General features: G+C 38.6%; 1 protein-coding gene across 1 annotated transcript; it reads left to right on the plus strand.

Annotated features, from left to right (window-relative positions):
- The first annotated feature begins 9112 nt into the window (after positions 1–9112).
- LOC119206888 (uncharacterized) lies at positions 9113–11959 on the plus strand. The gene is made up of 6 exons (XM_062562711.1): positions 9113–9242; positions 9314–9512; positions 9780–10003; positions 10279–10426; positions 10529–10638; positions 10968–11959. The coding sequence occupies exons 1-6, from the start codon at positions 9126–9128 to the stop codon at positions 11274–11276; spliced, it is 1107 nt and encodes a 368-aa protein (XP_062418695.1). The 5' UTR covers positions 9113–9125; the 3' UTR covers positions 11277–11959.
- The last annotated feature ends 10127 nt before the right edge of the window (positions 11960–22086 follow it).

Genomic DNA, 22086 nt, shown 5'->3' on the forward strand with positions numbered 1-22086 from the left:
TCACAAATAGCCAACAGAGGTGGTGGTGGAGTGGCTGTTTATGTGAAAAGCCACATTCAAGTGCGTGAGAAACAGTACGTACATAATGTAACCGATCTTGAGTTTGTGGCTCTGAAGGTAGAAGCCCCAGCGAGTGCCCTGATTGCAGCTGTGTACAGACCTCCAGACTACAGTGTGAGATCATTCTTGTCCAACCTGGGGAACCTTCTGGACTCATTGGAGATCATGGACTGTCAGCCCATCATTGTCTGTGGGGATTTCAATGAGAATCTCTTCTCCAACACTGGTAAGCCAATCCTTGAGCTCTTCGAGTCCAGAGGATATGCACAAGTCATCACTAATGCAACCACCGATAAGAACACACTGCTGGACCTCATTTTCATCTCGCAACCACAACACTGTCTCCACTCTGGTGTGATGAGAACTTATTACAGTTATCACAACCCTGTCTATTGTGTCATGTCCTCTAATGGTCCAAGGTATCAGCTGAGTTTTAAAGAAAAAAGTAATGTAATGTGATTTAATTGAAACTAATAATTATATACATTGATTTAATACTATTATACCACAATTATTCAGAAGAGGGGCATCCTCTGTGCAGCTATTTTCATCTTCTCAGCCACAGCAGGGCCTTTATTCTTACAGTTAAAAAGATTTCACTTGTCACAATCACGTTTTCTGTCCACATTCCTCCAACAGGTCTTAAAATTGTCAGGTAAGTCCAAAATCCATTGAGAATCATGGATTTAAAAAAATAAAAAATAAAATGTTATTAGTCTTGGTTCATGCAACTGTCAATGTAAAGAAAACTTAATCATCTGGTCAAAATATGTTGTTGCATATTAATTAGTTAGTAGAATGAGTAATTTTAAGTGTTCACAATATTGGAAAACATTATGGGTCATATATTTTCCAGGTAATCATGTTGTTTTTATCTATATTTCTAACACATTTTGGCCTGTGCATTCATCAGGGTGGGTTTGGATCAGGGTTGATAAATGCACAGGCCAAAAATCTTTCAGCAGCTGTGTACAATGTAAAATGCTGTACATGGCATTGTACACAGCTGCTGACATTTAGTGTAGCAGACGCACATCAGAAAGTATGTGTTACATGTAGAACACATACTTTCTGATGTACCTACCAGCTGAATCCCCACACTTCTATCCCCATTAATTTCATTTTATTTATCCTGTGTTCTGTGTAATGTTAAGTTTCCTTTGTAATGGACATCAGACAATGTCCTTCTGTGTCCTCTGTAGTGTTAAGTTTCCTTTGTGATGGACAGGAGACAATGTCCTTCTGTGCCCTCTGTAGTGTTAAGTTTCCTTTGTGATGGACAGGAGACAATGTCCTTCTGTGCCCTCTATAGTGTTAAGTTTCCTTTTTGATGGACAGGAGACAATGTCCTTCTGTGCCCTCTATAGTGTTAAGTTTCCTTTGTGATGGACAGGAGACAATGTCCTTCTGTGTCTTCCGTAGTGTTAAGTTTCCTTTTCTGATGGACAGAAGTGTCTTCTGAAAAGATATCTTCCAGTCTTGGCCGCACCTCCTCCACACTGTGAGGATTAGCTCACAGCATCTAAGACATGCCAAAGACTGCAGCACCAACTAACTGTCAATCAACCGAGGGCCCATCACCATTAGACCTCATCGGGACACATTTGACTTACTGGACAAGAAAACACCTGCATGTCTTTGCTTCACTTCTCTGAGATTCTGGATCAGCTCATACCGACCAAGACATCATTCCACCACAGAGCTGATGTTGAAGCACCATCTTAACAGTTCATTTTCAGTGGACACCTCACTGCTGGACCACAGAGACACGTGTTCTACCTGCCAGTGTTGAGGTTTCTTTACAACAGCTAAGGTATTGTCTTCTTATTTAAGCTGCAATTCCTAATGTTTTGTTTTAATTCTATTTTCATTCATGTATTCATTTTGTTTGATTGCAATAGTTTTAATAACAATAATTTTACATCTTATATAACATTGTAATTTATATCCACTTCTTCCTTCAGGTCTTTCTCCTCTGTGATTCCTCCACTTCACGGTGAAGACACCCAGGACTGCAGAGAGAAACACACTGCATGAGCTGAACATCATGCAGCGTATTCAGTTGCACTGGACTTATGTGTTGATCTGCCCTACAGCAGAGTTCAAGGTATTTCATTATTGTCAATTATAAACCTTTTTAGAAAGTTTAGTTTCAGTCTAATTAATAACAATAACATACTGTTTTCTTTTATCAGGACCACCTCTGTCCTCTTACCACCCTGCTCCATTTGTGCATTTGGTGTGCACTGGTTGGTTCTCAGTTGGTTCTTGCTGCAGATTAGTCATCAGTCAGTCATCACTGTCCAAGAGACAGCCCCACCTTAGTGCAGCATCAAGCTGCTCCCTAAACCAGATGTAAAGGTAACAATTATTATGACGTCCTTGGTAGAAATATCTCTCTTTGACTACAACAAAGTACTCAAGAAATCTGGTGGTTTTACTACTTGAATGTGCCATTTACCTTTATACTTATATGACTACTTTTTATTCTGTTTCTGTCTTTAAGGCCTCTCATCCTCCATGTTGCTATAGAAACATTATCCTCACACCAAGCCCTGACATGAAAACTGGATCAGTGGTTAAGGTTCACAATGGTACAGATCTTTACAGCATACACTTCCAACTCAAACTACAGAACACTATTTTGTTTTTTTCGTCTCTGGCCTGATTTGAACGAACCATGTGTCTTTTCTTTATGTTTTATCACATTTTTTTATTTGATTGTATTTATTTATTTAGTTATCCATACTGTTTCAGTCAGTTTTCTAACAAATATGAGAAAATTAGGGATGGAATTATTTTCTTTGATTGCCTCATGCCTACACTGCAAAAACTGATTTTTAAGAAAGTAAAAAAGCCTTGCATCTAGATTTTCTTTCTTATTATTAGTCTAAAAAGAATAAGAATCTTGCCAAGCATTTTTCACATCAGAAAAATTGTCTTATTTTGATGAAATATATCTTAATTTTTCTTAATAAGATTTACCAACTAATATCAAGTTAAATTTAACTAGGTGTGGACATATTTTGCTAAATATTCCAGCAATACGATTATCGTCCTTATTTTAAGATTGAGACCACTTCCACAACTTCTCAATTTAAGAATCTTAGGAAATGACAGCAATTTATTTCAAACATGAAAGTATGCAGTTTGATTAAGAACAATTGTGTTCAACAGCCAAATACAGCCAAAAACATAAAATGTCTAACTTTTCAAGTATATCTGAGCAACAGCTGTTGTAATGACAGAATAACTGTGCCTTTTACAATGCATCAGATGAGGCTTTGTGCAGCTCAATCACATCCCTGAGGTAATATTTCATTGGGACATAGACTATATCCTTGTGAGTAAAGCTGTAATATGGAGTGAAATCTACAAGGTTATCAACAGATACAAGCTCCGTTGCTTGCGCTAAGTTTGGGATCTCGATTTGATATGCCATATAATCTCTATCATAACAAATGGTGTTGTACGGCATGAACTCAAAACAGTACAATGATGAATTGATCACATAGATATTTCTTAAAAGTCCAAATTCGGGCAGATCAGAATTAACATCACACACAAATAATGACTTTTCCCGTATGTATTTGTTGCCATTTAGATTAATCCATTTTACAGACACAGCATGGTTAACCTCATCATTTCCAAGGAAGGCTCTTGTTTTTTCTTTTAAGTATGACATGTTTGTTATTTCTGATTTTGGTCCCAATGTGCAATCATTTGAAAAAATGGGGTGTTCAGAACTACTTACATTCTGACAACATTCATACATTTGATTATGCCTTATTAAGGATTTGCAAACATTTTTAAAGTTTAGTTTTGAAGCCCACTGTTTAAAAAAGCAATGCTTTGATTCAAATCTCATGCACATATGACGAACCATTGGTCCCAGTTGCTTAATCTGAGATGGCACATGAATCAAATAATGTTGCTTTGGAGTGATGTTGTTATCTGGGAAAAGGTTCTTCATGTGTTTTAGGTGCTGTTCAATAAGTGATTTTAATGTGTTGATAGTCTGTACACTAATAACAGGAGAAAACAAAATATGAACTATCTCTATCAGCTCAAGAATGACTGTGTGGTACTCACTACCTTTTACTGCATCAATTAAAAATGGCAGAATTTTAAGAAGAACAAGCATTTGGCCCGAGGACTGCTTTAATTTATTGTCATTGGATGCTAATGTGCTGTAGCTTATAGGGCTTGGTTTATCTCTGACATCATGTGGAGAATAGGGAAATGCAAGTAATGCACCATTGAAAATATCCAAGTCAAGTTGCCCTAAAAGTACTAAGTGTTTCATCACACACTTTATTTCTAATGGGGCAATGCCTTCCAGTATTACGTGCATGATGTCTTGTGGTGTTTGTTGGATCAAGTTAAAAGCCGGGAATTCTACTAGTTTACTCCTTCTGTTGATCCCAAATGTAGTTTTTAAACTGTTTCTAAGACACTCCGTATTGGCCTTCTCAATATCACTACACTGTCGCATATGTCTCTCTATTGTTCTTTCTTCAAAGTAATCCTCATCAAAATACAATTGCATGTCCTCAAATGTACATTCACATTGCCTACATTTCTTGAAAGCAAAACCAACACCTTCTTTAAAACCACAAAGCTCATGCTGAGCTAAAGTGTCCCCACAAATCGAAAATAATGCTCCATATATTTCACGTTCACCATTCCCAATTTGAATTCTAACACCTTCATAAAGCCTTACCAGGTCCTCTTGAAGCCGTCCCAAAATTGCATCAACTCCACATTCAGACAGTTGGCTCTTCCTTGCAATGGCGAGTAGGCGAATCGAAGCCAGTTTTGATCGATATTTTGGATTAATGTTTCCAAGTGTATAGTAAAACATTACCAACTTATTCTTGGAAGCATGAGACCCAAGCGGATTGCAAAGTTCAATGTCATCAGAGTAAAGGATTATTTGTAAGGCAGAGGGCCGGGCAGAAAATAAGGGGTGTGATTTCACGAATTCACCATCTGTAATGTCATACAAATAGCCACTTCTGTATTTCTGTGGCTCATCTATCATTGACAGGACTTTTGGATGGGACAATAATTGTTCCAGACTTTTGATCAGAGGAACATAGTGAAAACATTTGGGTCTGGTAGAGAGGACTCTTTTTGCTCCTTTTTTAAGAAAGCAAGCAGTATACCCAACAATAACTTCCTCTGACTCTACAAAATGGAAATGATCCTTAATCACACAGTCCTGCCTGTACGTTGTTGAAACAGAGGCAAACGGATCTTCCAACTGGTCAAATACTGCCAGAGCCTCCTTTTCAAGTTCACTTCCCTGATGTTGATGGAATACTCTTTGTAGCCGACTCCTCAGATTGGTCACCAACAAAGCTTGGTACTGTTGCATTGCTGCCACAACATCATTCACACCAGTCTGAAAAACAGGGCCAAAAGGACAGATGCAAATTACATTACATCAGAATAGTCCAATGTAAAACATTTTCATTTTGTACTAGCCTTTAGGGCCAGATATTGCACCACCCTTTCAATGAGCAATTTTAGAGGAACGTAAACTACAATATTTATTTTAAAAAAAGGGGAAACAATTCACTCATCAATTGAATGATGGGGCAATTAAACATAATGCCAAATACATGTCTAATTTAATATGCAAAATCTAATTTGTGTTGGGCAAAAGAAAATGCACATGTTTAAAAAATAAAACATTACAGAGATGTCCGTTGTATTACAGTAAAAAGAAGCTGCAAAGGGAACAGACTAAATGCACAGCAAAACTGAAAAAATTATCAATGCAGATGAACTACCCTTGAGAGAGGCTATAATTAATTTTGAGAGGTAAGCTTTATAGCAAGAGCACTCCAGGCTTTGACAGTTGATAGACAAATGTAAATATTATTTAATGATCAGATTTGAGATTGCAGAGGATCACCAAAGACTAAATTATGTTAATGTTGCATGCGGACAGACCTGCGAAAGATGGTGTCTTTCTCTTGCACTCAACACAATAGCAGTAGCTTGTCTGGTCAGAATGTCCTGGCAGGAGGCATCCTTAAAAAAGAACAGTCAAATCAGATGCGTCTAATATGTTCAAGCATCTTTTGGTCAAATGTGTGAGGAAATGAACCTGCTATAATCGCAGTATTGGCAGATTGTATGGGAGCAGGGGGCTGCTAGGGCCAACTACAGTTCAAGATCAAATATGAACTACTGACCATGACCAACAACAATATACCCAGAAAAATCAAATGACAAGAAGATACATGGAGCATTAGAAAAGATTGTTATTGTGTGCTAAAGAAAAATATTTACATGCATACCTCAGATTGGTGTGATTTAGAGGGGCCATCTGCAGGCTCACTTGGCAAATCTGGTATGTTCAAAGCTGTTTGTATGGTACAGTCACATGTCTGGGACATAGTAGGGTGCCGTGGAGAGGTGAGTTTGCTGTTGTCAAAGCCAGAGTACAATGACACTGAATTGTCAAAAGCCCCAAAATGCTCGCCGATGACAGGATCAGGACAGGGTTGCTCTCTGTTCTCCACCATTGCATCCTCCGTTGGTCGCTCTACGTTATCCACCACATTTTCTGCTGGACTCTCTCGGTTTTCCACCATTGCATTAGTTGGCCTGTATTTGTGGACATGAAAATATTAGAAGAGCAGGGGCCCAAACGTATAAAAGTCTTTGTGCATCAAAATACTTTTGCTACATTAGAATAATGAAAGGTATCGGTTTTAAAAATAACTGAGGAAAGGGTTGGATCAAACATTACAACAACTCACATCATATATGCCCATAGCCTACTGCAACTTTGACATCATGCATTTAAGGCAGTATTTCAAAAACATTGGTAAATCATTAGTTCCGGTGTTCTGTCGATCTATGCTGCCTTGTCGAAAAATGCTACCGTAGCGCAAATCGATGGTAGGGTCTATCGAGTCGCGCTTCCCTATCAAAATAATGAATTATTATGTGTTCCCATTTCGAATTGTGCAGGCAGGCTGAATCCCATAGAGGTATAACTCTAACAGTATTGACATCGTATGCTTATTTGACAATATTTTGATACTTTATTGAATATTTCAGTGGTGGCGTATTCTGATAGACAAATATACCCTATCAAATAATGCTCCCCCAACACAATCATTATATATTGCACCACTACTCACTCCATGTGCACTGTCAGGAGATAAGGAGCATATTTTGATATTCTATTAATGTATATTTATTGAATATTTCAGTGTTTTTACCGCATGTCCGACCTGCTAGGTTGCATAGATTTATGGGCGGGGAATCAGACCACAATTGTGCATGCGCAGAACCGCCAAGTAGCACATCTCGATAGGTAGCATAGATCGACAGAACACCGGAAATAACCTTGCTCTTTTTCAGTGTTAAGTGCAATATATTATCGCACTTAACGTTAAAACATCCACGAGTCAAACTTGTAAAGCATTCCCCGTATACTGGCACGCCTTTGGGGCGGCATTGAATCATTATTAAATTAAAATTACATATTATTGAGCAATGCGCGCCTCACCAATTGAAAACCGCTCACTTAAGTAACGCATAGTGATTTACCTATATGCCCACACGTTGTTAGTGTTTAAATCCATCGCTGATGTGCGGTCCAGTCTCGAGGTGTCCATCCTTCTTCCTCCCCTTGAGTTGGTGCTGCCACTGTCAAAGTGTTCAGAATGGGTTCTTCGAATATGATACCAAAGTGAGTTGTAGACGCGATATTCTTTGCTACAACCATCGATTCCACAAACGACACGGAAATCTGGACTACGACTATGAGCCGAATTGATATGACTCAATAAAGATTTGAGGGTTAGACCCACAAAAACAAAGCAGATAACGCAACGCCAAATCATGATTTTCTAGTTTAGCTAGCTAAGCTAGCTGGCTTGTTGACGCAGATAAACAACCCTGTTCCCACTTCCCAAACACGCACAGGTCTGGGTAACGCCAAAGCGTAGCGTCCCCTTGGGGCGACCTGTTTGATTTATCACATATACTCATCAAGGGAAAGTGTCTATAAATATGTGTCTCATAAGAGCAGCAACCAGTCATTAATCAATGATCTCATACATTGGGCTTAATATTGATTATATTTTAGTAAAAATAATTTTTATTAGGAAAACGGGGCAAACTTAAGCTGTTTCGGCCGACCGCACCCCTGGCCCTACCCTGAAAATGGTATATTCCAAATGTGGTCGCGCCATTGTGTAGAGAATTGGGCGCGCAGCGTTTAACGGCAGTCTTTGGATTTCCAATGCAGCTACATTTTGTTTGCTGCAGGAGTTTTAGGAATTGCGGTTGAGCTAATGGATCAACTGGACGAGGTTGCACTTGCTACACTAAGAGGTAAGATATATTAAATCATCTTTTCCTAAAACTCGTTTTTATTTTTGAACCTGCCTTGCTAGGTTGGCCTGTGTGCTAAAACCCATGTTAGCTAGCTAGCATGGCTGAAGATATTCTTATTAGGGATGGCCCGATACCATTTTTTTTCCAAACCGATACGAGTATGTGTATTTACATTTGTGTACTTGCCGGTACCGATACTTTCGGTAACATAGTGCGCGCTGGCTGTCACCCGGCGGGCCGCGAGGTTCACGTATGTGAAAAGCACTTGCGGGCCACATAAAATGACTTGGCGGGCCGGATTTGGCTGTGAGTTTGACACATGTGTTTTAAACTATCAATCTGATTAATTTCGAGATGCATTTTTTTACAATAAGATGCGTTATCTGGAGCGAGGCGCGCCCGCTCATTTAAATCCGCTCGAACCAACTTTCGGAGGAGCGACGTGGTGCACCGGCGAGGGGGAAGAGCCACCTGGGACACGGCAGGAAACGGCTGCACCCGGCGTGCGGAGGGTCCGGGCCGGCCTGATTATTTAAAATCTTTCACATCGTCCGGCGCTCGTCCAGGATGCGCTTAAGCACCTGTTCACACGTAACCCCCCCCCCCCCCCTAAAAACATTTTCTCATCGAACGGATGGGGGACTGAGAACATTGTGGACTTATCTAAGGAGCTCTTCTGCCGGCTCATAAGAAACACCATGTGTAATATGATCGCAATTGCAAGAGCTACAGAAGATGCCAGATATCCCACCAAACCAGAGGTCAATGCCATGGCAAAGCGGTTGGTGGAGTATTATCCGATGGTACAACACTGGGTATGTATTTTTTTATCTCCCCTTTTGATTGTGAAAACATTGTCTGAATGTTTACTGTTTTTACCTGGCAGGAGTATGTTGCCAAAAAGCTCATGAAGAGGCTTTCAAATGTAAAAAGCCCAAAGAAGGCTGTTCCTCCTGCAAAGAAACAACGGCAGGAAATCGAGGAAATGACAACGAGTGACTACGACGGGGATTCGAGTGCTTCTACGGTCATTCTTCAGCAGTCCCCAGTCAGAGCCAGCACCCCAGTTCAACACCTGAATAACAGTTATGAGTCTATATCTTTAACTTAATACACTTGTTGTGATGCATTTTAATTTTGAGATGTGTGGGAGAGATTGCTATGCTAAATCTACCAACAAAAGAAAATATAGTCCATGGGAAATGCAATTGCCTTGCAAAAGTATTAGTCAATCTTTTGACTTTTGTCATCCCAGGACTGAGTCCTGTTACCTGCTATCGTCTTCCTACTTAATTAAGAAATCTAATGTTGCTTTTTCCCTCTAACCCCACCCTCTATTTTTATTCTTTCAGGTGGTTCGGGCGACGTCCTAGACAGCCAGAAAACCCAGGCAAGGCACTACACGACACTGCAACAGATGTGCCGGTCCAACAAGCCAAACAAAGCTTCAGTAACCCATTTGCTGAACTTGGAGTTTGAGTCAAGAAGACTCTTCATAACCTCTGACACTCTAAAGGAGCAAGACCGACCCAGCAAGATTCTGGAGGCCTATTCTTGTTTCAAAGACTTGGATCATGTAAGTAAATCCCGTCGTATCAAGTTTCTACCTTTTTGTATAGCTTTCGATACAGATTTGGGGCCATAAGGGGCCTTTTAAAATAACAATTTCTTATGTTCACCACCACACAGCAAATTACAATGTATATAAAACCATTCTTATTTTTTCATATGTAGTGTCTCAACTGTGCACTGGAAAAGCAGTTGATTTTATTTCTTATTGTACATTTGTATAGTCACAATAAAGGGCATTATGTTATAACCATTGGGTTTTGTTTTGTTAATGTCTTTCAGGTCTTAGATGAGTTGCAAAGGATAATACAGCCAAACAATGCCCACTACGTCTCAGAAATGAGGAATAGATGGAACGACTTTTTTTCAAAGGTCCAATTTTATGGGGTGATGAAAAAAGTGATGAAGCCCCCTAAAACATTGGATGGAGGTGAGATCACTGTATACCTTGATTTGTCCACGTATATATTTCTGAGATCTCATGATGAGTGGTTATTCACACTGCCTTGTGTTGTGCTTTCTGTCAAAAAAGTGGAACATGCCACTGCTGTTTTCAGAGCCCTGCCACTGCTCTTTCCATCCAGCACTTTGCCACCGAAGAAGCTAGGCGCATGCAGCGAGGCGGTTTTCCATGTCCTTACGGTGAGACTTGAAGTATATAATTTCAGTTACTCATGCACACCATGTTAGGGCTGCTTGATTATGGAAAAAAAAAACATGATTATTTTGGTCATTATTGAAATCACAATTATTCAACATAGAAAATATCCGTTTTGACAAACAGCTACAAGTTGGACAACCATAATTCGCCTTTAATGTCCTTGCTCATTTTACTAACAACAACAAAAATACAAAAAGGAACATTACTATGTGTTTTCATGTTGGTTTTGAGCGATATGCACTTATCTGTTTAGTCCAGGAGCAGGTTTGTGTTACTTGTGATTTCCTAAACTTCTGCTCTTGTCATCTAGGCTTCAGAGAACCCAGACACGTACTTGAGCAAGCGGCCCGTGGCTTGTCCAGTTATGCTCGTCTGTGGGGATAACTGCATGATTGCAATTGGAAACACACCAGTGACCACCTTTGACAGGAAGAAGTTTGATGAAGGCCTCCTTTACCTTTTGGGGTATTATTATTGTCTGCACCTCACTTATCCAAAGTTCATTTCCACCATGCTCTCAGTATTGCAAACTGAGGTTCTCCAGGACTCCCTGCATGACCAAGATTCAACTGCTTCCTACAAAAAAGCCATTGCCGAGTGGAGGGCCTTCATTGAGTGATTGACTATCTCCAACATTTCTTTTCAGTTTGAGAGTCAGACTCGTTAGCCGCGTTTGTTGATGTCATTGGACGTCCTTTAATGAGTAAGTGCATTACTCTGAGAAAATTGTTTCTGTTCGAGGAAAAATATGTTGCTGTCAGTATTCCAGCTGAAACGTTTTATTTTTATTCTAACTGTTCTGAGGCTGGAATACCTGCATATTTTCAAAGTACTTGGTATTGGTGTGATGGTCCTGGACTCAGTGAGGGGATTGATGGATGCAACACTTGAGTGAGAAAGAACTGCATTAAAGAAGTAAATGCTAAAACAAGATGCTTCTGTTGACTTAATTTGAGACTATCGAACTTGGTTTCATTGTGCTGTTTTAATATATTGTCATAAACTTTTTTTTGGCAAGTTATTAACCTTACTTCAAGGTATTATTTCTTAAAGTCAGCTAAAATAAATTAACAAAAGGCTTATTTTAAGATTTTTGCTAATCTTATTTGAAGATATACATTCTAATGGTCAGCTAATTTAGAGCCTAAATTCCTCATTTTGAGTTACTCTGTCTCAAATAAATTGCTTGTATTAAGCTGAGTGCTTAAATTCTAGACACATTAAGATTTTTCAGTGGCTAGACTTTTTTTCTAGTTTTAAGAATTCTAACATAGTCAAATTGTCTAACCCCATTGGCAGATTTTTTTGCTCAATACAAGATCCTTTGACTAGATTTAGGAATATTTGGCTTATTTCTAGAGTGGCCTTTTTTGCAGTGTACAGACTAACTATTAACCTTGAAGAAACGACATATTTTTTGTATCCTAAATTCTTATGGGGTTTCAGCTGGTAGGTATACTCAGGGTTATTCACATGTGTATACCCATCCTTAGGGTAACCCAAACTCTACAGAGTAGATGAATATTCAAGCCCAGTGTTAAATTGTAGGACTAAGAAATCCAAGCTAAATGTATTATCTTCAAATTGGCTAAAATAGTACTTGGTTCAAAGAGCCTTGTCAAAAGATTTAATAGGAAAACAAATCTTCTCTTACTTGTGTTATAACCTTGATCCAACAAGTGACGCTAACCCAATGTTTCATCAAAGTAAGGAGAACCCAGTCTCCTGTGGTATACATTTATTTTAAGACATTTGCTTCTTAGGCACCATGGGTTCACATGTTGTGGGATCTGTGTGGAAAAACGAATTCTGCATCATTTTTCTATTTCCAATTCTCTGTTTTAACTCACTTCAGTTCACTTAATAATGAATCAATTTGACTGTAACTTAGTTCAGATAAATGCTTTGATTTGATAAACATGTCAACCATACTTGAACAATTAAATATTAAAAGACAAAACCAGTTTTCATTTCCACTTATATATGCATACAGAAAATCTTTATTGACATTTTTATATTTACAATAGTTTTCCTCAATAAAATCTAGTGATTTATATTGTTGCATGAGCAATATGTATATTGGACTTGTTTGTAAGTTTTGAGATGCTAATACTAATTACTGTGTTCATTATTTTTAAATTGTTGATTCACAAAATTGTATTCTAAATAAAAAATAAATAAAATGTTTGAAATAAGTTCACTGTCTGCTTTATACTTGCTACAACATTGAGACTATGTCTTGTTTGTGGAGACTACATCTGCTGCTGCTACAGTTAATGTTGATATACAAATGCTGCTACTACTACAACTGCTAATATTACTCCTGCAATGTTACTATAACCACCAATATTTTTGCTATGACCGCTATTTTGAATCTACTGCTATTACTATCACAGATATGATTTCAGCTACTGATATTATATAATCTAATATGTATACTACTTCTTCAAGGACTTCCACAGCTTCTCTTGCTTTGTATTTCAGGTCGTAGCTTTGTTAGATGATGCAGTTCATCACACTGCCACTTCAACTATTGTGTTTTTCTGGTGTTCAAGTCTTTTTTGGCACTAACACCTTTTCAGCAAAGCCATTGGAGATTTCCATATTTTCAGCAATTCTTTTTTTTCATCTTTGAGCTGTATTTTTAGCAATTACATTTTTTTTCAAAATAATTTCAGCTTTTCTCATTTCTGTATTTTCAGAATTTTTTTAATTCATTTCAGCTTTTTCTATTCTTTCCGCAATGTTTAGAATACTTTCAGCTTTTTTCATTTCTGTACTTTAAGCAACTTTTTGAAATTAATTTCAGCTTTCTGCATTCCAACGCATTTTCAGCAGGAAATGCATTTTCTAGTTAGTTGGAATGCTTCAAGCATTCCAAGTATTGTTCTTCTAATCTTTATTCCGCCTTATTCTACTATTTCTTCCGCCGCACCTTTCAACTCCTTCACACTTTCAGCTATTAAGACCATTCAAATATTAAAATGTTCAGCTCATTCAGGGGAGGGGTGCTATGACTTTTCAGCTTTTTAGCTCTTATAATTGAATTAATATAAATTAATATCTTCAACCTTTTTAACATGGTTTCCTAATGGATTAAATTTTCAAATCCTTTCAAAACTTCTTCAACTTTCAACTTTTTCAGCTTTTCCAATCTTTCAGCTAGAGACACCATTTAAACTTTAAAATGTTGACACAAGTCTTAACAATTTTATAAAAAAAACAGCTTGTTGATATCTATTATAGTTTTTTCATAAACACTAATTATGTTTCATTAGTTTTGGGGTTTCTTTCGAATTTAGAGTGGAGTTTTCCGGATTGTCCCGCGATTTAGAGTGAGCGCCGTGTGAGGATTCAGTAAAAAAAAAAGAGGCACTTTTATCTTTACGGCCACAATATTCACTTTTCAGCCTTCATTTAAAAAGAAAACATTAGCCGTGCTTGTGCTGGTTGGACTCGTATAAGTTTGGAATGTCAGAGTTATTTACTTTTTGCGTGAGGAGCCTGATTGTGAGACAAAGTCTGCCCCGAGCCCCATACGCTTCCATACAAATCTGCCAACATTTAAAAAAAAAAAAACACAGCCGGTACACTTTTTGTAAACGGCTGTTTGAGCAGTTTTAAAACACATAGAGACATACAAACTACACTCAAACGTTCGGTAGAGTCTTGTGTCTCTCAAAATGTCATTATTTTTTGGCTACTCCAAATAGTTTTGCTCCAGGAAGCATTTGTTTGAGGTGTGGATTTTGTCTAAATCTCTTCACTCTCTTCGCCGTGAGCTAATTAGCGATCAGCTGTTGATCTATGGCCATAAAGACGTAGCTCAGGGACGTGCAGGTTTAACCGTGGTTAGATAACGGTACGTGTGGACGTGCGTGTCGTGAGTTGGGACGGAGACCCGGGATGAGCAGACCGTAAGTAATGTGGAGGCTGGACCGTAAGATATTTGAGACATGTGAGAGCCATAAGTACTAGATTGCTAGCTAGCTAAACTGCTAACGAGGCTACTCCCCGCTGGAGACTTAAACCGTGGTTGTGACGTTGTTCCTTCGGTGTTGTCATTAAGCTGCAGGCACGTGAGTTTATTTTTTTACGCGAGTGATACTATTAATAACCTTTTCGCGGACCGCAAGAAGGTCCGTAGGTTAATAAGCACGTCAAAAGTTACGGGGAGTGGCGTGACGTTGTTCCTTCGGTGATTGAACTGCAGATACGTGAGTTTGTTTTCTTACGCGAATGACAGGAGATCGTTTGGTCTTTATTTTACGCAACAAAGCGTCAACTTAATATACTATTAATAACCTTCATCGGACCGCAAGAAGGTCCGTCAGTTAATAAGCACGTCAAAAGTTACGGTGGACCAGCCGGGGTTAGGGGGGAGGAGGGGGTCCGCTGGTGGGCGAAACTGCGCACTGAGGAGTGAACAATTGTAATCGAGATGGGGGCTGTAGTATTTGTGTGTGTCCACTAACATTTAATTGTCCAAGTGAAACACGTAGTACTTGTATTAGTCATTGGCGCTGTATGCGTCCATGTTTATTTCACAAAACCGCGCATCTTTATGACATCATCAAGACATGACGGTTAACTTATCCGGAAGTATCCAGGAGCGTTTTTGATGGCACCGCCACGAAGCTTTCAGTAATTTCTACACTATTTGCAAACTTTTGAGGCACTCACCAACCATGCAAAATGTTTTTATATTTTATTTTGACTTGTTGCCAGGATCTTCTCCTGTCTTGTTTATTCTGTGCACATGGGCAGGTGCCACTGTGTATGGTAGGTTGTGTCATCAGTGTATTAATGGGTGAGAGATGTCATCTAGTATTAAAGCGCTTTGAGTTGTCAGAAGACTAGCAAAGCGGTGTACAAGTTCATTAAGTTTGAATGAAAAAGATTCAGCAATGTTTAGAAGTAATTTAAGCTTTTATTAGTTCTGTATTTTGTCAAATTCATAGAAGCTTCCCCCATTTCTGTTTTTTCCAATTCTTTCAAGTTCGTTTCAGCTTTTCTCATTTCTGTATTTTTAGCAATTTTTAAATGTATTTCAGCCTTTTTTATTTCAGCAATGTTTAGAATAATTTCAGCTTTTATTATTTCTGTGATATCAAATTCATAGAAGCTTCTCCCATTTCTGTTTTTTTGATATTCTTTCAAGTTCATTTCAGCTTTTCTCATTTATGTATTTCAGCTTTTTCTATTCTTTCAGCAATGTTTAGAATAATTTCAGCTTGTTGCATTTTAAGCAACTTTTTGAAATTAATTCCAGCTTTTATTATTTCTGTGATTTCAAATTCATAGAAGCTTCTCCCATTTCAGTTTTTTTGCAATTGTTTCAAGTTCATTTCAGCTTTACTCATTTCTGTATTTTCAGCCATTTTAAAATGTATTTCAGCTTTTTCTATTCTTTCAGCAATATTTAGAATAATTTCAGCTTGTTTCATTTCTGTACTTTAAGCAACTTTTTGAAATTAACTTCAGCTTTTTGCATTCCAACGCATTTTCAGCAGGAAATGCATTTTCTAGTTCTACTTATTCAACTTCTTCTATTTCTTCCGCGCCCCCTTTCAACTCCTTCACACTTTCAGCTATTTAAACCGTTCAAATACTAAAATGTTCAGCTTATTCAGGAGAGGGGTGCTATGACTTTTCAGCTTTCTAGCTCTTATAATTGAATTAATATTAATTAAAATCATAAACCTTTTTAACATGGCTTCCAATGGATTAAATTTTCAAAACTTTTTCAGCTTTTCCAATCTTTTAGCTAGAGACACCATTTAAACTTTAAAATGTTGACACAAGTCTTAACAATTTCATTAAAAAAACAGCTTGTTGATATCTATTATATTTTTTCATAATCACTAATTATGTTTCATTAGTTTTTGGGTCCATTTGGAAGTTAGAGCAGAGTTTTCCGGAATGTACCGGGAATTCGAGTGAGAGCTGTCTCAGAACCCGGTAAAAAAAAGGCACTTTTTTCTTTATGGCCACAATATTCACTTTTCAGCCTTCATTTCTAAAAAAAATGATGCCGTGCTTGTGCTGTTGGACTCGTATGAGTTTGGAATCCCAAAGTTATTTACTTTTTGTGTGAGGAGCCCGATAGTGAGTCTGCCCCGAGCCCCATAAGCTTCGATACAAATCTGCCGACATTTAAAAAAACAAAACACAGAAGGTACACTTTTTGTAAACGGCTGTTTGAGCAGTTTTAAAAACACATAGAGACATAAAAACTACACTCATGCGTTCGGTAGAGTCTTGTGTCTCTCAAAATGCCATTATTTTTTGGCTACCCCAAATAGTTTTGCTCCAGGAAGCATTTGTTTGAGGTGTGGATTCTGTGTAAATCTCTGCACTGTGAGCTCATTAGTGACCAGCTGGTGATCGATGGCCATTTAGACCGTAGCTCAAGAGTCATCCGCTGTGCAGGGACGTGTAGGTTTAACCGTGTTTAGCTAACCGTACATGGACGTGCGTGTCGTGAGTTGGGACGGAGACCCGGGATGAGCAGACCGTAAGTAATGTGGAGGCAGGACGGTTAGATATTTGGGACATGCGCGTTAGGGTGCATCAAAAAACACAATTCTTGAATTTTTATATGGCTGGGTGCTAAAAGTGTTCTAAATTTTCTCATGTATATACTCTTATGCGGGTTAGTGTTATGTTTTCAAAATAATTAACGTTAGCAGTAAAGTGCTAAAGGCGGGAAAATGAATATTTGCATAGCTAACGTTAGTTGGGCCGTTGGGCCAACGGTGGGGGAGGGTAAAAAAAGCATTAAAAATCTTTAATTTCCAATCCTAAATGAATTGTGAAACCTCTCATAAATGCAATGCATGTGTTCTCTATAAAAGCCTTGTATAGTTTTCTATTTTTTCAGGCCTTAATTCTAAATTTTCTCATTTTATATCATTCCAGTTGGATGCGAGTTTGGAAAAATGTTCCCCGGGAAGGAAGACCTCTTCCTTCGGAAATGGGAAGGACATATTGTTCCAAAACTACTGAAAGTGGCTACACTTGAAAATTACCCGCATGTCTTGCCAGCAAGTTGTTCCATGCATATTTTATCATAACAGTGTCTATGGGATATCCGGGGGTCTTCTTTGTAACCTTAGTATTTTAAATAAAATCTGAATCAGTCTTTTTCAAGTGTCATTTAAATGTGTTTAAAGGTCTGATTCCCCTACAACAAAAGTGGTTCCTCTTTTTCTATTGTGATCATTTTGTGGACAACTTAGTGTCTGAGATGGCATCAGTAATCATATATAGTATATCCCATTTGTTTTTTTTGTTCTGCTTAGAGTTACTTTGCTTTAGAGCCCTTCAGATGCTCACACAGCCTCATACCGCGTCCAGGAGGGCTAAAGGATGGGCCAAATGCAGTGTGAAATCGGCTCTTTCATACATCTTGGACATAAAACCGGTAAGAAAAGCAGCTTTGGTCCTATACGGTTATCTTTTTATCCCATCTCAAGTATCAACACGTGCTAATTCATCTTTTACGTTGACTAATGGGTTATGTTCACTATATGCTTAGGTATGGAAAATCACATGTTTGATTATCCTGTTAATTATACTGGACTACATGGTAAGGGGATGTAAGCTACAGTATCACAAGTTTAGCATTGTGATTCTCACATATATTCTGAATTCTGTGTAAAACATCACTTCATTATATATTTTGTTTTATACACAGACATTTGTGTACTATGATATAAGAAACTCACTATTTGATATACTTGTGCTTTCCCAGACTGGAACAAGCATCCCAAGCCTTCTAGAGAGATCTCCTGAGGAAGCAGTGGGAGTCCACCAGCCCAAGCTTCCGTATTTTGGGCACCCCAGAACTGCAGCTCTGTATGTGATCATTGCAAAGAATGACAATGTTGACATCCATTGACACGTACAAACTTTTCTGGGTTTGCAACATGGTATATCCTGCCCAACTCGAATCAGTCTATAGTTTCTTTGAGTATGTTTATGACATGCCCATCTCATGTGGGAAGAGATCAAAAGTTGTGGAGCTTATTGCAAAGCTCCAGGCAGTGTTGTAAGATGCACCACCATGTACAGTTCTAAACAAGTAAGGACACTAATTAAGACATCTTAGGCAAGTTCATGCAATTTCAGATGGACAGGATTATACAATTGTATGTAGTCAAAACCAGTGTCAAAGAACTTACCATAACTTTAATTCTTACGCCAAACATCTTGTTACGATATTAGGCGGTCCAGGGATCACCGTAACACTAATACTGTCAATGCATCACGGGGGTGAGAGGGAGATGAAAGGAGACATGGCAGGCACTTTTTGGATGAAGCATAACTGTGGTTTTATTGTTTCCACGGGCCCAGTTGATATAAATGCTCGTGCACTATGCACGGTGCAAAAAAAAAAACAGATGGATACACTGGGGAAAGAACGTAAGTGGCGCCAACTGAAAGAACCAAAATATAACAAAACATCCCTACCTAGACCTACCCCTAACCAAAGAAAAAGGTAGAAAGAAAACCGGAATCTTCGCGCATCCGGCGCCTAAACATCCTAACTGATAACAAAAATACAGGGGGTGGCGCTCACCTCTTACCTGGTGTTTCTATACACAGAACAGCTACGGGCAGGATGTATATCGCGATATACTAGCCTACCGTTCTTCCCCTATGTAGCTTTGCAGCTGATCCCGGAGTACTGGGCATAGCACATAATATAAACAAAAACACGTATCAAAACAGTCTGTAGTGCACAACAAACTGCTTCCTGGAGCAGTCCACAACCGGCTGCCGTGAGCGTCAGCGAGAGTGAGAGAGCGAGAGAGAATGAACCCGACGTCCCTCTTAACCAGCGGCTCCGTCTCCGATTGGCCCCCGTCCTCCGCCCCACTGACGACCGATCCCCGAGTTCCGCCAGTCACAGCGACCTAGAGGAGGACAATCCACAGGAAACAAACCAATGAGCAACCAACCAATAAGCGACACTCCTGCAGTGCATCAGCGATGTTGTCTGCTGATCACCGAACAACACCCAACTGCACTGGGAACGTAACACATCTCAACAGGGAACACACTCAGGTTGCAAACCCAGTACATTCGGAACAAATGGTAAATTTTGGTTATTTGTCGGAGGATGTTTCTACGCCATCTTGCTCTAATGCTATGGACAATCCAGAAACAGATTTGGAAGCTTCAATAGATTGTCATGTTTCAGACCATCGTGAGACTGCAGCTTCATTTGTTGCCAAAATGTACTGTGCATCAAATTCCACCCTAACTGATGTGCAAAAAAGCATTGTTTGCACCAAAGAGCTACTGGACAAGACATTGGATGATTTAAAGGATAAAACTGCATCTGTAATTGATAGTTACTCTTCATCAAATGATGATGCTGTCAAATCTTTAATGCAAGATTTTGAAAATGCACGAAACATGTTTTCAGAGGTGGATACTTCCTACAAAATGTGCAAAAAAATTTCTGAAAAAAACTCCCTTGTGAAGCCCACGGAAATTTTGTTAGGGTACAGAGGTGACACGGCAAGAAAGCAGGGGAAATTGACACAAGTACTGGCTGCAGACACGTGCCAGTATATCTCCATTATTGACACCATAAAGTTTCTCTTTAAAAGTGAAAAGATGCAGAGACTCTCTCAGCAATCTAAAAAAAGTGTTGATGGTAAAATGCACGATTATTGTGATGGCACACAGTTTGCACATCATGCATTATACAATACTTATCCTAATGCCCTACAAATCCAACTTTATTTTGATGACTTGGAAACGACTAATCCTTTAGGTTCAAAAACCAAAGTTCACAAAATGGGAGCAGTTTACTTTTGCTTGAGAAACTTGCCTGTACAATTCAACTGATCTCTTGCAAACATTCACCTTTGTCTACTCTTCAATGCTATAGACCGAGAGGTACATGGCTTTGGCAAAATACTAGAGCCTTTGTTGGATGACATTCGATTTCTTGAAACAGAAGGGATAGAGGTTGAAGTTGTGGGTAAAAGTTCTAGGCTTCGTGGTACTATTTGCCTCTTGACTGCAGATAATCTTGCTTGCCATTCACTTGGAGGGTTTTTAGAAAGCTTTTCGGCCAACAAATTTTGCCATTTCTGTCTTACCAACAAAGAAGCTTCCCAGAATGTATTTGATGATGATCACCAGGAGTTTCGTAACAAAGTAAACTATAGAGACCATGTAATGATGAACAATCCAACTTTAACTGGAATCAAAGAGGATTCCTGTTTAAACTCGCTCAACTACTTTCATGTGACCAAAAACATTTGTGTAGACATAATGCACGATCTTTTGGAGGGTGTGGCTTTAGTTGAAGTTAAATTGATGTTAAAATATTTCATCTATTGTGAAAAGCTTTTCACCTTAGAGCAATTCAATGACAGACTGTTAAGCTTTGATTACGGTTTTGCAAATGAGAAAAACAAACCCAGTGTCATTCTTAATTTAAGAACATCAGAGAATCCCATTAAACAAACCGCTAGTCAGATGTGGTGCCTCTTACTATTTTTACCCTTTCTAATAGGAGACTTTATAAGTGAACATAATCAACATTGGAAATTGTTCCTTCTCCTCAGAGAAATTTGTAGCATTGCATTTGCTCCTGTTGTTAGCAAGGGACTTTCTGTCTTTTTTTAAAGCAATTGGTTATAGATCACCATAATTTGTTTAAGAGTCTTTATCCTGACAGGCCACTCACCCCAAAACATCATTTTATGACTCACTATTGTCGAATGATGATCAAGTTTGGCCCACTTTTAAAGTTATGGTGTATGAGATTTGAAAGTAAGCATGGTCCACTGAAAAGGCATGCCCATGTTGTGTGTAATTTCATAAATATTTCAAAGACTTTGGCTTATAAGACTCAAGTTCAAAGTATGTTCAATTGGAAGTACAATGATCCACTAACAAAGATAATTACCGTCCCAAACGCTTTTCCAGTCATGGCTGGATCTTTGGAAAAAAGTGATTTGTTCATTGAAAATTTGAAAGAACTGGGATATGATGTCAGTGCTTGCAGCACAATTCATGTGGCTACCTCTGTCAGTGTGCATGGTCAGATGTATAGAACAGGTTGTGTAGTTGCTCTAAACTGTGACTACAGAGGCGAGCGCCTGTTTGGAGAGATTGTACACCTGGTTCCCAATTGTGAAAAACAAAGGGTACTCATTTTCCTCAGAATTTTAACTGTGAAATACTTTGATGATCACTTGTATGCATATGTTGATGTCTGCTAAAGGATATAGCAGACATCAGGCCATTAGACTTGCTGTCATCTTTCAGTGGAAACCAACTCCATGTGAATTGATTGTTTAAATGTGCATTACCTAAGTGCAAGACATATACCAAAACCTACAACTTGTAACACAAAATTGCATGCAGCTGTTCAGTGATCCTGCAGATTTATGACAGTG

Source organism: Pungitius pungitius, chromosome 1, assembly GCF_949316345.1.
Source record: "Pungitius pungitius chromosome 1, fPunPun2.1, whole genome shotgun sequence".
NCBI classification, from domain to species: Eukaryota; Metazoa; Chordata; class Actinopteri; order Perciformes; family Gasterosteidae; genus Pungitius; species Pungitius pungitius.

Excerpts from the sequence above, each read along its gene's own strand:
- LOC119206888 (XM_062562711.1), top strand. The coding sequence starts at position 9,126 with ATGTGTAATATGATCGCAATTGCAAGAGCTACAGAAGATGCCAGATAT. Across the intron at positions 9,243-9,313 it reads ATCCGATGGTACAACACTGG|GAGTATGTTGCCAAAAAGCT; the intron begins GTATGTATTTTT and ends TTTACCTGGCAG. Across the intron at positions 10,004-10,278 it reads GTTTCAAAGACTTGGATCAT|GTCTTAGATGAGTTGCAAAG; the intron begins GTAAGTAAATCC and ends AATGTCTTTCAG.